The 17,347-nt window shown below is 31.9% G+C and overlaps 1 protein-coding gene across 1 annotated transcript in view; it reads right to left on the bottom strand.

Moving 5' to 3' along the window:
* Positions 1-4,780: 4,780 nt before the first annotated feature.
* The window catches only part of LOC129216391 (protein MTSS 2-like), a 50,122-nt gene continuing 37,555 nt past the window's right edge, over positions 4,781-17,347 (bottom strand). Inside the window, exons 11-16 of the mRNA XM_054850606.1 lie at positions 16,271-16,442; positions 15,726-15,906; positions 14,617-14,717; positions 6,100-6,194; positions 5,887-6,013; positions 4,781-5,643 (exon numbers count right to left, since the gene is read on the bottom strand). Coding sequence (XP_054706581.1) covers positions 4,781-5,643; positions 5,887-6,013; positions 6,100-6,194; positions 14,617-14,717; positions 15,726-15,906; positions 16,271-16,442 — 1,539 coding nt within the window. The remainder of the gene's footprint in view (positions 5,644-5,886; positions 6,014-6,099; positions 6,195-14,616; positions 14,718-15,725; positions 15,907-16,270; positions 16,443-17,347) is intronic.

The raw sequence follows: 17,347 nt of genomic DNA, 5'->3' as shown, positions 1-17,347 counted from the left end.
TCTACTTTGAATTCAAAAGATTCGTGCAGAAAGTAAAAGAAAATCTTTCCAATTCAGAAACAGTTTGCAGGTTTGCTCAAGAATTTATGATGGGCATTGCAGTGTCACGCTGTTTCTGCTATTAGAACCATGCACATGCAATGATAAAAATATGTGCTATTGTAACTCTAGGGCACTTTGTATGGTTCAGGTAGGGAGGGGAGGGGGCATAGGTGTTGTATCTACTACCTCGAAAATTCTAAATCAGATTCAGTATTTATCCTGAAATAATTGTGTACAAGATCCCGAAACCAACAGCCCAGCGATCACTGACAAATTCTTTCCCAATTTGATTATGAGGTAGACATTTCAAGGTAATAGGATGCTTCCCCTAGAGTGTTGCATTTTTGATCATGAGCAATGCAATAGGTAATGCCACTTAGAAAGTAAAATCGCAAACAGACAACAAAATTCAATTTATTGCACTCACTGTAACATTTACAGCTAAAAGACACAAAGAGCAATAGAGAAATCACCTGGAATGTATGAATGATGCTTTTTCACAAAGTGGTTTTATCTAACATTTGGCAAAATATGGTTTTAAAAGAATAATTAAAAAGCTTCATGAATTACAAATATGTTAGAAAATAAAAAACAATATTTTACTTTACATTATACACCATTATCTTTTCATGACCAATATAAATAAATTAAACATACTTTTCGGTATAAGTAAAGTAGCTAACAGAGAGAGTAGTTAAAACTGAATGGTACAAAATCAAATATTCATTTATTATTTCTCATATTATAAAATAATGATTTTTATACAAAAATGCTTATTCAGTGAAAGATTCAGCTGTAAAGGAAATTATCAGACACATACTCTAGTTCTAATATAAAACAGCTGCAAACATCTCAGTAATTAGGCACATATAAATCTGCAGTGATAAACTTGGTTTTCTTTGCCTTCATATTTTGAAATAAGAAAAATTTATTAGATCACACAGGTTGGGCAGAGAGGGGAGAATAGGGGCAAAAACCCTGTGGTCTAAGCGCATCAGCTAATAAGAGAGATTTTTGGATAGGGGTTGGCTGAGCAGCCCACATTCCAGTATTTTGCCTCAAGGGCCAGTTAAGCTCTCAGTGGCTTTAGCTTTCTCGTTTATTAACTATTATAAAATAAGTTTTCTTAAAATGTTACATGTACATATAATAAGAACAAGTCTAAAAGCAAATTCAAAGCCTTCATGTGTTTATTAAATTTAGTTTCATACACACTTCACTCTCTCTTTTTTGTGATAAACAATTAAAATTGATACACATGTTTTTGCTGAAAATGATTAGGAAAATTATTTATAATCTTAAAATGCATTAAGAAATAGCATGCACATTTTTTTTGTTATAAATAATGAAAATAAATACACATGTTGTTGCTTAAAAAGGAAAATATGCATACATACCTAAAAGTGAAGACAAAATTTTAAAATCAGAGAAACTTACTTAGGTTTTATGAAGAGAATAAATTGTAAATAATCCATATTATGATAAAATATTGATTCAGAATTAAAATATTTTTGTAAAGAAACATGTAAATCCCAAAAATTTTATATGTGGATGATAACCTTTAAAAGAAGTCTTTGTAAGAAAAACTTTATCACTGCATATCAGAAACATTATCTTTAAATAAAATACTTCCAACAATTCTGATGCATCAGAAAATATCTTTCTAAAAGGCCATGTTAGTATAAAGAAATTCTAGACTAAGTTTTTCATTTCTTAAAAAGGTCTAAAAATTTCCATTTGAAACATGTCTATGTTCAGACAACCATATCTACAATTTACAGACCTATACAAGTTGATGCCAACTATAATACAAATTGGAAATAGTAAAAGGTAAATAATTTTCACATGCAAAATAATAGGACCTTTCATTTATGAATAATACAACCCTACAAGGCCACTGAAATTAAAAATGTAATACTTCAAAGGCAGTTTTCATTTGAAAAATAAATAAATAAATAAATAAATATTTATCTAGAAAACTTTTTAACATGATTAAAATGAAATAATACGTTCTGCATTTTGAGAAATTTTATAAAAAGCGCACAGTATAAAAATTTTCATTGTCTTTTACAATTTCAATTAAAAAACAGGTACTGTAATATGAAAATTTAAATACCAATTGAAAAGTGTAATATGCATATATAGAAATAAATAAGATAGAGATATCATTTTCAACTTTTATTTTAAATATTAGAGATATTTCTTTATTTATCAGAAGTTTATCTTATTCAGATTTGTAATTTTGAAAATTTTGAAAGTGTCAAGTATAATTTTTTTCATTAAAAGTTTTTAATGTCTATAAATGAATTTGTTGCTAATACTTATATTTCAATAGCAAAATTAATTTTGAAAAATGTTTGAGTACAATATTCAATTATTAAGCTCCAACGATAATTTTTGGACAATCTAAATATCTCAAAAATCATTTAGCATAATTGAATAATTAGTATTATCATCCCATGTACAGGTTAAACTAACTTTTGGCACTTGCCAACTTTGACATTATACAATCAAACATAAATTTATATCAGGCACATTTATATGAATATTATTTATGCGATAAAAAAAGGTACTTGTAAGTAAGGGGGAAAAAAAACAATTGCATTCATTTCACACTAAAAAGCTGCTTTAAGTTATTGAATATTTTGATATTTTACAAAAACATAAGTGCTACAATGCATAAATCAATTACACTGAGAAAGAATTGCTTAGTGAATAAAGAGGAGTCATACATGAAACTTATGTTTCTGCAATGATAAAAAAAGTCACACTGACTTCCAATTTTACTTTTATATTTACACACAGCACTCATGAAGTGTCTGTAGCCTCAAAAAAAGGTTAACAACCTTCAATCAAAGAACAAAATCTGACAAAATGAAAAGCAAAAAAGATTTTTAAAATGATATGAGCATAAAAATCTATGCTAAGAGAATATCATTTTTATACAACAAAAGAGATCATAAGAACAGGGGCAACCTGATGGCAGGCTATGAGTGTGATCTCCCGAAAATTTCCTTATTTGATAAATTTTATCTGACATATCAGCAAAATTGGAGCTCGTATTGCAATATTTAAAATTCCTTTTCATAATTTATAATATCCAATGTCTTAACTCAATACATATGGGTTTGTGAAGATGCTCATATTCTTTATCATACAGAAACAAGTGTTTCAGTTTGCAAATTGAGAATTTCCACGCTCCTAACACATTTTCGGAGCATCCCAGCATAACATGAGTTATAGCATAAAAAAAAAAATGATGAAGCACTGCAATTTTAGAGAAAATAAAATTACAAAGTACAGGGGCAAAATATTATTTCATTACATAAAGCACAATATCACATAAGTTAAAAGATTTAAAAAAAAATAAAAAATAAAAAATCACCTTTTTACAATATTTACAAACCATTATTTATTCCATCTAACTTCACAGAGCAACAATTGTTCATTTTTTAAAACAATCCCCTGTAATGAGTGCTATTTTATTAAGTACTTCATTTAATGTACTAGTGTAGAGTCATGTCACTAGATCAATGTTTTTCAATGACTATTATTAAAGTTGAAATAAATAAATAAATAAAATAAATAAATAAAAAATACCCAGAATATAACTATACAATTCAGTATTATCGAGGCTACTTAGAAATCAATGTATTTTGTAATCTACAAACAATAAAATAGATGAATAAATAAAAAAAAAAAGCAAAAATTTTTTGTTTTAAAAATTTATTCTTTACACATAAAATCTTACATTTAAGAAATCAGCAAATATTTTATTCAAAATGTTAGGAGCAGTATAAACAGAGTATCATTACTTGGGAGTTATACGTGAACAAGACAAGTATATAGTGGTAATTAGGTATATTTTTTATTCAATTATTAAGCAAAACCTTTATATTTTATATTTGTGATTACAAAAAATGCTCAGTTTAAAACTAAAAAGTTTCACGTTACTGCTTATTGAAAAGATAAATAAAATTAACATAATCTTGAGGAAAAATAAACTAATGAAAGCTAGGAAATCACTCTACATTCGAAAAATAAATTTTCAACAAAATATTCTTATTGTGCTGTACATCTAAGCTACTCAGTTTGGTGACTTTAAACGTTATTCATAAATAAAATCTATTTTTCTCATGCACTTCAGAAGTAAATTAATTATAAGTAAAATTTCATGTAACATATAATTTTAAGTACTTCGGCATATATACGAGTCAAATTTTATTTAAAAAAAAGGTAAGTAAAATTTTGGCTTATTTTCATTCTTATTTAAATAAACATACTCTGTTTCTTTGATAATGTTTTTCAGTTTATATATTCAAATCTTTCTCCTGTAAATTTGTAAAATATACTATTTTCAATTTTTTTTAATGCATGCAAAAAATTTTATGTGACAAGAAAACATTTAGTGTATTCAGTTTATGATAACAAAGTTTATACATAATACTTTTAAGAAAAAAGTATCAAATGCAGAAAGATTTATATTTATTGTCTAGTTGTTCTGCATATCAGCCATTGCCTACCTTCTTTCAAATGGTACATCTTAGAATACTTGAAATCACATACAACACCAAATATTATAGATCATGAAAAAGTTTAACCATCTATTTTTAAACTTTTTTTTTTCAAACTGTAAAGCTAAACTTTTTGTTAATGCTCATATTATGAAGCAAACTTCTAACAAAAATGTACCTACAATACTATTTTCACTACATTTTAAAGAAACATGGTATTTTGACTATTTAGGATGCCTCAGCTTTGAACGCAATATTGGAGCAGATCGATCATCACTATTTGCTTTCCTCAAATTAACGCCAACTCGTATTTCACCCAGAAGATCAGCATGACATTGAGATACATCAACCGAGCCTCGCCCAGCAAGCCATTTTTGTACACGGGAAGCGGCATCATTTTGAGAATTGCTGTGACTTTTTATCGAGTCTGTTTGGAAAAGTATACCTCTATGAACTTTTGTACGTTCGAGATCTAGGGAACTTCTACGGTCAGGAGCAGGTGGGAGCCTTTTCATTGGAGCTTGTTCTTCAATTGGATTCTTGTTTCTTGGGAACTGATCGAGAAGTTCACTGAATGTTGGTTGTGATATACGGCGTTGTGCTTTGGTTTCTAATGGTCTAGGAGCAGTGTGGAATTTTGATGGATCAGGTTTGCGATCTCTTCGCTCCACCCGACTAAGTTTCAATTCTAAATCTGACAGCAAGCTAGTCTTTTCTGGTGTGCGTGGTAGTTTCTTCATTGGGGCTGTTTGAGAATTTTGTCGAGGCGGAACTTCAAGAACTTCTTCTAAAGGAGGAGGAGGAGGTGGAAGTCGTTCAGGAACTACTATGTCATCATCTGAATCTCGTTGGAGAGCGTCGAGACGTGCATTTAGAGCACGCATTAACTGAGCATGAGCATCTGAGCTGTCAGCATTTTCTGAAAACACATTCCATGAAGTTGATTCTTTTGAAGAGGGGTCATTGCTTCTCCGGTGAGGTGGCACTAAAGGAGGATGACGTGGTGCCGAAGACCTTCGTACAGGTGGTGGTGGTGCTCGAACAGTATAGGTTCCTTCCTCGTTTGATAATTTTGAGGATAGTGAATCTAGGAGAAAAAATAAGATAAAGTTCTATAACGCATCAAAAAATCACTTACACAAAACAACTAAGCGTGGAGAAATATATCATTTTAAACACATAAAATATCACCAAAATATAATAAAAGTTGTTTTAAATCCAATAGTTAAATGCAGAAATAAAAAGATACTATGCATTTAGTTACTCCCTAGGTTAACCGTGTTTAATTAAACATTTACACATCAGATTTTATTATGTATAACTTATGTACCATGTAAGTTGTTAGATGGAATTTGTTCTATTCCTTGTTCAGGAGTTACACTGGAAGTATCTTTTAACAATTTTTGCTGAACAGCATTTTGAGCAAGGGTTGCAGCTAAACATTTTTGAAAAGATGCCTGAAAATGATACCAAATATAAGTTTTTAATCAAACATTTGTTGCTTAAGAAATATAACAAATAAACTTGAATATAAATGGCATACTTTTGAGGAGCAGTCTGGAGTAGTTGCATTATTCAAAGTATTGGATTTGCTAGAGGCACTGCATGTATCTCCTATATTTACATATATATGATTTTCTGAAACATAAAAGATAGAATATTATGCACTTATTAGGTGAGAGAAAGTAAATACTAAAATTGAGAAAATTCACTTCTGAATGTAAATACAGTAAGAACTACTCGAGGAAAGTTGTACAAGAACGTAAGTTATTTCTACCCTTAATGAAAGTACCTGTAAACATCTACATATATATGCAGTTGAAATTTACATTCAATACCTAATTTATCTCTAATCCATTTAAATCCTATGAACATTCTGGCACACACAAACAGAAAAAAAAAAGTGAGCTACAACACCTGCCATGTCAATGTTATTTGCAGAGTTACTTAAATTATTAACATTTCAGCTCCCATTACCAGTGAAGACTTGTGTAAAAGGCATAAAATTGTACAGAAAACAGCAATTAAAAGAGTTGATGCTCAAATTCAGGGGTAACTGGAACGGAACCATCATTTTTGATGCAAGAGATTTTACAGAAAGGATGCTTTTAAGATCTACCTCTGACAGTGATACATATAGTTTTCTAACTTCATAATGTGTTGGCAATGTAGGGAAATGTGGGGGCAAAAATGTTGTACTCTAATCATATATTCAAATAGATAAATCATTTCTGCACAGCGATACAATCTGGAAAGGCCAAGGCCACTCTGACTTCATACTTATCCTTCCCACAATTCCCTTTTTCCCCCTTGAATAGTTTTATTCTTTGTTCTTGATATAGTGTGTGTGTATCTGTTTTTGTGCCGTATGGAGTATATTTTATAATATGTATATACATTTAGTTTTTAGTCATTCCTAATTAAATCTTTACGTGTTCTTCGTCTACTCGTCTATTGACTGTTCTTCATGCGTTCAGAAAACTCAACTATCACACTGCTGCCTATCGAGATAAGAAAAGGTAAGCCAACCTTTCCTTACAACATTGATTATGAGACTGATATTCTCTAACAGTGTATATGTTGAAGTTCTGAACAAAGTTAAGACTGTATATATAATTTTCTATTGAACTGTGTTTAATAAGAGAATACTAAATATGGCTCAAGCAAATTTCAAAGATTCCACTCAAATAACGAAACTGAATTCCGACAACTATGCTACTTGGAAATTCAAGATTCAAATGCTCTTAATGCGTGACGGGCTGGATGATCTTCTTGATACGCCCCCGCCCGCTGAACCTAATGCTGAATTTTTAAAGAAAGATATACAAGCGCGAGCTATAATTAATTTATGTGTAGACGACTCACAAATTATTCACGTAAAAGATGAAACAACAACTGCCGACACATGGCAAAAATTAAAAACGATACACGAACGATCCAATTTAAGCAGTAAACTATATCTATTGCGAAAATTATATTCTATAAAGATGCCTGAACATGCTGATATGATTGAACACATAACTCACATGACAGATTTAGCCGAAAGACTAAAAGCTATCGGTGAAAATATCCCAGATCAACATGTAGCAGCTCTTTTATTAGTTTCGATTCCCGAATCTTACAACAATCTCATCACTGCTTTAGAAGCAAGAGATGAAGCACTTATAACATCGGATTTAGTAAAAACGAAACTAACAGATGAATATAATCGAAGAATAGAGCAACAAGCGGATAGAAATCATAACACTTCAACTGCTTTTAAGACTGCAATTAATGCAAGAAATTATAATAATAAGAATTCGAATATATTATGCAGCTTTTGTAAGCGGTACGGTCACACAAGCGATCGATGTTTTAAATTGCAAAACAAAAATAAAGCCGATTCCAATAATAAGAAATCAGAATTTCATGGGACCAAAAATGGCGGAAAACCTGCTCGACATTGAATGATTGTCGACTCTACAAAATCTCGTAAATCACACGAAGATCTTCCCGCAGCGCCAGTCGATCAAAACGTCTCAAGGTTAACCGAAAGAAACTTTATTGCGAATCCGATTCATTATTCCGAACAAAAAACAAATGAAATTGTTCTTTATATGGACTCTGGTTTGAGCTCCCATATGTTTTCTGATGAGGTGTTATTTTCGGAATTAAATATGTAACAAATCCTTAGCTGACATAGTTTTAGCGGATGGAAGTATTTTGAAGTCAAAGGCCATTGGAACTGTAAATCTCGATTTGAATGATGAATACGGTCTGCAAAATATCAGTTTGACCAATGTATATTTTGTTCCAGAATTAAAAAGTTATTTAATATCCGTGAAGAAGATAACAAGCAAGGGATTCTCTGTACTTTTCAAAAAAGAACAATATTTCGTGAAAAAGAATAATGAGATAATTATGCATGCGCATTCCGATAATGACAGTTTATACAAAATTGTTTTAAATAGACACTCAGAAAACGCTAATATTGCAGTTGAATGCAAAAATAAAAATTGTATCCGAATATGGCATTCAAGATTAGGTCATAGGAATTATGACGCAATCAAGCAACTCGTACGCGAAGATCTTGCTGATGGAATTAAATTGGATAATTGTTGTCATAGTAACAATTGTCCAGAATGTATAAAAAATAAAATGCAGCAACTTCCATATCCAAAAGTTTCTAATGCGCGCAAGTAAAGCACTGGAACTCATACACAGTGACGTTTGCTCTATGCCCACTCCCAGTATTGGTGGAAAGCATTATTTTGTCACATTTATGGATGATTATACTAGATACACCGTCATATACTTACTTGCTAAAAAGAGTGAAGTTCTTTGTAAATTAAAGGACTATGTAGGCATGACAAAAAATAAATTTGGAAGAATTATACAAACTCTCCGAACTGATAATGGCGGTGAATACATAAATAGTGAAATGGAAGATTTTTTATCTAGTAACGGTATCAAACATCAACTCAGCGTTCCGTTTTCACCAACTCAAAATGGAGTTAATGAACGAAAGAACAGAAGTCTTACAGAGATGACTAGATGCCTGCTGTCCCAGTGCAAATTACCAAATTAATTTTGGGGTGAAGCTATTATTACTGCAAACTACATTCAGAACAGACTTCCAACTAGAGCTTGCGAGAAGACGCCATATGAACTTTGGAGCGGAAGAAGGCCTAATTTAGCTCACATGAAACATTCGGTTGCACAGCCTATGCTTACGTACATAAGGAAAACAGAAGAAAGTTGGATGAGAAAGCAATTGAAGGAACTTTCGTTGGTTATGATCAACGTTCTAAAGGATACAGAATATACACCGGTGGAAATCGTATAATTGTCAGTAGAAGCGTAAAATTTATCGAAGACTGCTCGATAACTAATAGCGTTGAAATTTCATCTCCTCCACCAGTCGAAGATTCACTCGAAGATGAAGAATATGATGATAAATCTGTGGATGAATCCGAAATGACATCTGAAGAAGAGCGAATACCCGAAGAGAAGCCTAGACAATCAAAAAGAAAAACCAAAGGGAAACCACCAGATCGCTTAGGATTTCTTGCCGATGAACTTAAAAATGTTCCTGAAAATTTCGAAGATGTAGTTAAAATGAATCCAGCAGAAAAAGAAAATTGGCTTCAAGCAATAAATGAAGAAATCGAATCCTTGTCCCGGAATAAAACTTGGGAGTTGGTTGATCTTCCACCTGGAAAGAAAGCCACTGGAAATCAATGGGTATTTAAGCTGAAGAAGAATGAAAACGGAACAGTAACACGTTGCAAAGTGCGCCTTGTTGTAAAAGGTTATAGTGAAAAATTTGGAATCGATTATGAGCATACTTTTGCCCCAACAGTGAAATATACAACAATCAGAACCTTTCTAGCAGTCGCAGCATACGAAAAAATGCAAGTGAGACACGCTGACGTTACCACTGCATTCCTTCATGGCGATTTAGAAGAAGACTTGTACATGAAACAACCAGAAGGTTATATCGATCAAAAGCATAAAGATAAGGTTTGCAAATTAAAGAAAGCAATATATGGATTGAAACAAGCAGCTAGAGCTTGGAATAAAAGAATTGAAGAAATTTTAAAGAATGAAGATTTTTCTCAAAGTATTGCAGATCCATGTCTTTTTCTAAAAAACGATGGAAACGACAGAATAATGATCATAATCTATGTCGACGATATACTTATAGCATGTAAATATGAAGATAAAATTGCGAAATTAATCAAACAACTGAACAAATTCGTCGAACTGAAAGATTTAGGAGAAGTAAGAAATTACTTGGGAATCAACATTGAACGAGATGGAGACAAATTTCTACTAAACCAAAAATCAAAAAAGAAATTCAGTCCAGATATCAAAAAGCCTTCTTATACACCAATGGACACATCTTATCCAAAAGAAGAGGATTCCTCTCTCCCACAAGTTGACAACACGCAATACAGGCAAGCAATTGGAACTTTACTTTATATAGCTACATTAACCAGACCGGACATTACCTTCACTGTGAACATATTAAGCAGGAAGAATGAATCTCCCAGTGAAAAGGATTGGAAAGCAGTTCTAAGAGTCATTGAATATTTGGACTCAACGAAGGACATTTATTTACAAATTGACCCTAGCAGCCCACCAACTCTTACCTGTTACACAGATGCTGATTTCGCATCTGACCTTGCCACTAAAAAATCAACAGGGGGTACTGTATATTTCTTAGGGAACAATCCTATATTTTGGTCCACTAAGAGACAAAATTGTGTTTCACTATCTTCAACCGAGTCGGAGCTCATTTCTGCAGCCACTGCTGCTCAAGAGCTGAAATGGATATTAGATCTACTTAAAGATTTCGGCCTAATTCAAAAATTGCCTGTTAAAAATGTTTGAGGGTAACAAATCAACAATTTCTTTAATTCAACATGGGAAAATGAATACTAGGTTAAAGCATCTTAACGTAAAATATTTCTTTTTGCGGGAAATGGAAGAAAATAAAATAATTAAGATAACCTATTGTTACACTAACTGTATATTGCAGATATTTTTACTAAACCTTTGCCTAAGCCAAAGTTCATTGACTTTAGAAATAAGTTAAATTTAGTTTAAGTTTTGTAATTTGAATATACGATTAAGGGGGGAAATGTTGTACTCTAATCATATATTCAAATAGATAAAGCATTTCTGCACAGCGATACAATCTGGAAAGGCCAAGGCCACTCTGACGTCATACTTATCCTTCCCACAATTCCCTTTTCCCCCCTTCAATAGTTAATTCTTTGTTCTCTTGATATAGTGTGTGTGTATCTGTTTTTGTGCCGTATGGAGTATATTTTATAATATGTATATACATTTAGTTTTTAGTCATTCCTAATTAAATCTTTACGTGTTCTTCGTCTACTCGTCTATTGACTGTTCTTCATGCGTTCAGAAAACTCAACTATCACACCGCTGCCTATCGAGATAAGAAAAGGTAAGCCAACCTTTCCTTACAACACCTCTGACAGTGATACATATAGTTTTCTAACTTCATAATGTGTTGGCGATGTAGGGAAATGTGGGGGCAAAGTGAAATAATGGGACAAGTGAAATGGGGAAACATTTACTCTTTTTAGTGCCACCTACCGTAAAATTCCGAAAGTAACCCCCCTATCGATTATAGCCCCCCTTTTTTGTGGAAAGTGAAATCACGTTAAAATCCTGAATATACCCCCCCTCCCTCCCTTCACCTGAAGATTTTCCGATCATCTTCATTTGCCACTCCCTCCAAAAAAAAGAAGGATAACATTTTCTGTTTTACTTGGAAAGCATTTACAAAGGTTTAGTTTCTCCCTCCATGTGCAGTTTTGCTTTCCTAAAAAAAAAGAAAGAAAACACAATGATTTTAACAAAAAAGAAAGAAAAAAATTGTCTCCATGGTTTATTCCATCCAAAGTGTCTAGACTCCTTTTGATGCAAATGCCTTTTTTTTGTTCATATGTATTACAAAAGAAATTTATAGGATTGTACTGCTTTTTATTCACTTTGGAAGGAGCATTTTTGTTCTGACTTGTGAAACTGAACGATCTTCAACACAGCGCCATTTTGAAAACGTGATGCCATTTTGGAAACGTGTTGCTTAAAAAGTAGCCCAAAACTTAAAAATAACCTTTTTTTAAAAGGAGAAATAATGTAATTGAATGAGTTTAGGATCATCAGAAATGTAAATTTTACTAAATCGAGTAAGAGATTTGTCTGTGTTTGCGTTCGCGAACTTTGTAAAGCTCAGTTTTCGAAATTACGATCTTCATAACGAATTTGTGGCATACTACTAAAAACAATTATTTTGGCTAATTTTTCAGAAAAATCTCGATTATAACCCCCCTTCTGAAATCAACAAGTTTTGTTTTGAAAATGGGGGGGGGGGGGGGTACTTTCGGGATTTTACGGTATCTGGTCGTATTATAATTACGTAGTAACACATTTCGTTCATTCCACCCAGGAAAAAGTTATGAAGATCCAAGCATATTATAAATGCAACCAATTTTCAAAAACTGGAATTCATTATGTTGAAGGTCAAAAATTACTATGTTTAATGTGGAATGATGAATGTTATTGTTATTAAGATTTTAAATATTAATTGAAACCCTCTAATATACAATGCAGTATTTAACTATTTAATAGCACAAAATTTATTTTTATTTTAAATGTTTTGTACAATTAGTCAAGTGCATATTGGACAAAGTGAAAGCATTCATTTTGTTAACTTATTCAATCATTTATTAAAACACTAACATATTTATGAATTAAATCATTTACTTACATTAATTCATTTAATAATTCACGTATTCATCCATTCATTCATTTTTTCTCACACATTAATTAAATAATTTGGTTGTTACTTCAGTATCTATTAATCTATTCATTCATTCATTCACTCACTAATTTGATCAAAAATACTTTTAATAATCAAACAGAAAATATTTTATTCAAAAAATGTTTTATTTTTCAATAAGCTCTATGCAAAAACAAAGCGAACATTTTCCATTTTATTTGAAGATACACATTTACTGTCCAAATAAAAATAATGTTTCCTTGCAAGTTTTTTTACATTATATTGTTATTTCTTTATGTTCTGTAATTTTTGAAGCAAATTTACAATTTTCATTTTGAGAAAGATGAGTTACCTTAATTACTTCACTTTGTCTCTCATTTCCCACAACCTTTTTGGGAAGAAAAAGGTGATCAAACACATGCAATTGGGATTTGAAGAGCAACAAACAGTTAGGTAAATGAATTGGCGTCTACTTATGAGAGAAATACTCATTTGCAATTTAATGCAAATATGCATAAATCTATGTATGGTCCACCTCTGGCAAGTTGAGCTCCGCTACCAGATTGATTAAACGATTCCATTTGTTGGAATAGGGGTGAGAAAAAAACGGCTTAAAAACTCTTAGATTTAGTTTGCAGTGTTATTGCCCATTAGGTGAATAGTATATTTCAGGTAAGAAGCAGCAAGCGGTACAGGATTTTCTCGCCAAAAAGGGTTGCAATAGTAACCCAACTCTGTGCCTAACAATTCCTTTTCTTACTGATTGCTCTCTCTTGAAAGAAATGGACTTGCTCAAGGCCATAGCTCAACTTCTCGGAGGAGCACAGAATATACAGTCGGACCTCCATATATCGAAGTAGCAAATTGCCGGAAAAAAATTCGATATATAGAAATTTCGATATATAGAAACGATCTTATTTTATCATAAAAATCACCTAAAACATTAAAATTAAAGCTAATTTTCGTGCATGAAACCCAATTTCTAATTTATACGAGCATCGGATTAAACGAAAGTTAATAACTGAAAAATTAACAGAAATTACATTTTTGTGCCTTCATACATCTTGATTCTTCCGCAGTTCAACTTGATTCGCAACATGAGGGGATTTTCGCTTTGACAGTGTAATCGAGAGAAAAGTAAAAAATCAATCTACTTAACTTGAATGATTTTTACTGAAGCTAAAAAGACTAGGAATGATAATCAACAGACAAAAAGGATAACGTAAAACTGATTTTACAGTGTTACTGGTTACCACTAAGGTTTGAAATAAACCTGAGGGAATCTAAGAACTTCAGAACGGAACAACGACCTATCTACACACCCCTCAAATCCAGATTTCTTATGAGTTTCTTAGCAACCTTTAGTAAACATAATTTTTTTCCCTAACCTTCATTTTTCATGAGACAAACAGTCTAAAGTGGAAAAAAAAATCTAAGAATGTCTCAAAAAAAATTCGATATATAGAGATTTTTTCGATATATAGAAACAATTTCTCTATGTAATGAACATTGAAATTTACTGGGATTTCGGTATATAGAAAATTTCGATATGTGGAAGTTCGATATATGGAGGCTCGACTGTATCTGTAAGCTTTGATTTAATTTAAAAGTCTTTTGTAAAAAAGATATGTATTTCAACAAATTATATTTTCAGCTATATTCTTTCCTTTTCAGTTTCCAAATTTTTCTAATTACTCTTCAAAATCTTATACTATTTCTTTTAAAGATTAGGATAAAACTTAAGGTGAGGTATTTATAAATTACCTGTGTTTTTCCTAATTTGAGACTCTGTCTTTTGTAATCTGTGAGCAAGATTATGAGGCTTAGGTGGAATGATTGGAGCTACATGTTCCATTTCTTCGGCCCTGGATAAATTACAGAAGAATACATATCAAAATATAATGTGATTTGTACAATATTAAATTAAAAAAATGAGGAGCAAATGATATCAGGGGTACCAAACACTCCTTTTGGATGGAGGAAATTCTTAATTTACAGAATGGTACTTTGAATTTCACCAAAGGAAAAAGTACGAGCATACTTACATCTAATGAAAAGACACAAGAGACATTACCTTTCTTAATGTAAAACTGCAAAACTGTTTCGAACTTTGTTGAATCATCAGAGGAAGTTTTCGGCATAAGTAAAATATTTAAGAGGTCACAATGACCTCTCATTGGGCCTCCCTTTAACTATGCTTAACTTCCACAAACTTTCCAAAAAATTTGTTATAATTTCTCCCGCCATTTCTTCATCTCTCACACATACAAACACAAGTTCAAATTTTAATGTAACACTAGCTGCATCACCCAGCTTTGCACAGTGCATCTCGGAAATAATAGTTATGCATAGGGACGCTTGTTCAAATATCAGGCTTGAACAAAAAAAAAAAAAAAATCAGTAAACTTTTGCGGCAGATTGCGGGAAAATAACCAAAAAGTAAATATTTTAAATCCCCCAAGTGCAGGAAAAGCCTCAAAAAAAAAAAAAAAAAAAATATTTATTTATATTCGAGAAAAAAAAATGGCAACAGATCTTTCATTTAACGATTTTCTTCACACTATAACTACAAGTTTTAATAAAAGCATTGTTACGGAAAGTTGAGATGAAGCACTGAATAATGATTTGAATAGAGGAAAGCTTTCGAAAAATGGGGATTTTATTTTGAAACCCAAGAGTCATAATTAATAGTTTTTAATTGATATCTCCGCTAATTATTAATGGAGGATTATATTAAATATCCAAACATGAAGACGGGAAGATTACGAATCCATCAATACCTGGCTCGATGGTCAGTTCATTGGCATTCGGGAGAAGTTACTTAAACATACATACATAGATACATACGCTCAGTTTTTAATTATATAAGATACCTTAAAGGTAATGGAGGAGGATAAGATTTATGTGTTGGTGTAGCTTCTTCACTACAGTCATCCGCAAAATCTTCTATTGGGTAGTCTGGAGGATATTCTGGCATTGGAGCTGATTCACTTTCAGACTGAAGAGGTCTAAATGTATGTGTTGTTATGGTTGGACGATTGTGTCGTTCATAAGCTAAAGGAAAAAGACTCTGTTAAGCTCTACATCCATCGAATTAATCAAAACAGAGCAAAATTTAATTGTAAACAAAGACATTTAGTAATACAACTTAAAAACATTCTGAATAAAATTTGTTGAAAATTGGATAAAGTGACTCAAAAGCAATTGCTATGTGTTAAGAAAAGAAGAAAGATGGCAGAGAAGATAAACCCTGCTTTGGCAGATATAATAATACGAATAAACTAAATCGAAAAATAAATCAAACATCCAATAAGGTAGATGCAAACTAATTGTTTCTGTAGCTTAAAATTTCATTAAAATGTTTTTTTAGGAAAAATTCCAACATAAAACTATAAAACTAAGGAACAAAAATAAAAACCTGTTGAAATTGTGTGTGGTCGCTGTGACTTAACAATGGAAGCAGCAGCCTTTTCAAACTGTAAGGTATCTTGCAGATTTGGCCAAGTTGCCATTGCACAAGGAGCTTCTGGAAAAGAAGGCGATGGACTTTCTTTCTTCACTGATTCAGATTTTTTTGAAGCATCATTTACCTTGAAAACACAGGAAGCAATTTGTAAAACGAAGTAGTTACATCAATATATAGACATAAAATTACACACATATATACATACATATTACATCATATATGTACCGATAGTAATTTCCTTCAGAGTTTTTAAACATGCTGATCTTCTCTACTTGCTTGACACTTAAGTCGACAATGACGTCATGACGCGTGGGGAAAAAAACCAAGTTAACAGACAAAACGTCACACTGAATAGCTACACCTACCCAACCTACTTCGCGAATAAGCGGGATAAACACCTGTCTATGAGCTGCTATTGGCTGGTGTGTTTGATTCAAATGGATAAAATGCTCTGCGGATGAATTTACCACTTTGCTACTAAAAATTGAAAATCTTTAATGATTGACAAATTATGACAAAAAAAGGTTATACACGCGTGGGTTTAACTAACTAATCCAATTTCTAAAGTGAAGAATGTAATTTCATGAGAATATCAGACAAGGTGCTAGGAATTATGTCCTTCCCTTGGTTTCAGCGTATTTCAGGGTTTCCGCTACGGTCGCATTTTTCGCATAATGCAAAAACACTATCTGAATTGCGAAAATAAAGCAATGCATTTTCGCTTTTTTGCTCAAATAAAAAATAAATTAGTTTTTTAAATGAAGAAGAAATGTATGATCCTAGAGAGGAAGCGTGCATGGCGATAATCAACTTAATCTTTTTTAAATCTTAGCTAAGATATTTAAAATACAATTAAGTTCAATAACTATTAGTCTTATCCAGTATTATGTCCCCCCCAAAACTGCTTTATTAGGAGGAGGGGACTGCAACGTTCTAAACACCAATCATGTTTTCTTTTTTTATTTTATGTTTAAAAAAATTGTTGTTGTACTTATTTCTTCAAGGATGTCCCAAATGAAATATGAATTT

This window comes from Uloborus diversus, chromosome 2 (genome assembly GCF_026930045.1).
Source record: "Uloborus diversus isolate 005 chromosome 2, Udiv.v.3.1, whole genome shotgun sequence".
NCBI lineage: Eukaryota > Metazoa > Arthropoda > Arachnida > Araneae > Uloboridae > Uloborus > Uloborus diversus.
Note: the sequence above shows the minus strand (reverse complement) of the source record. Positions and strands in the feature narration are given on the sequence as shown.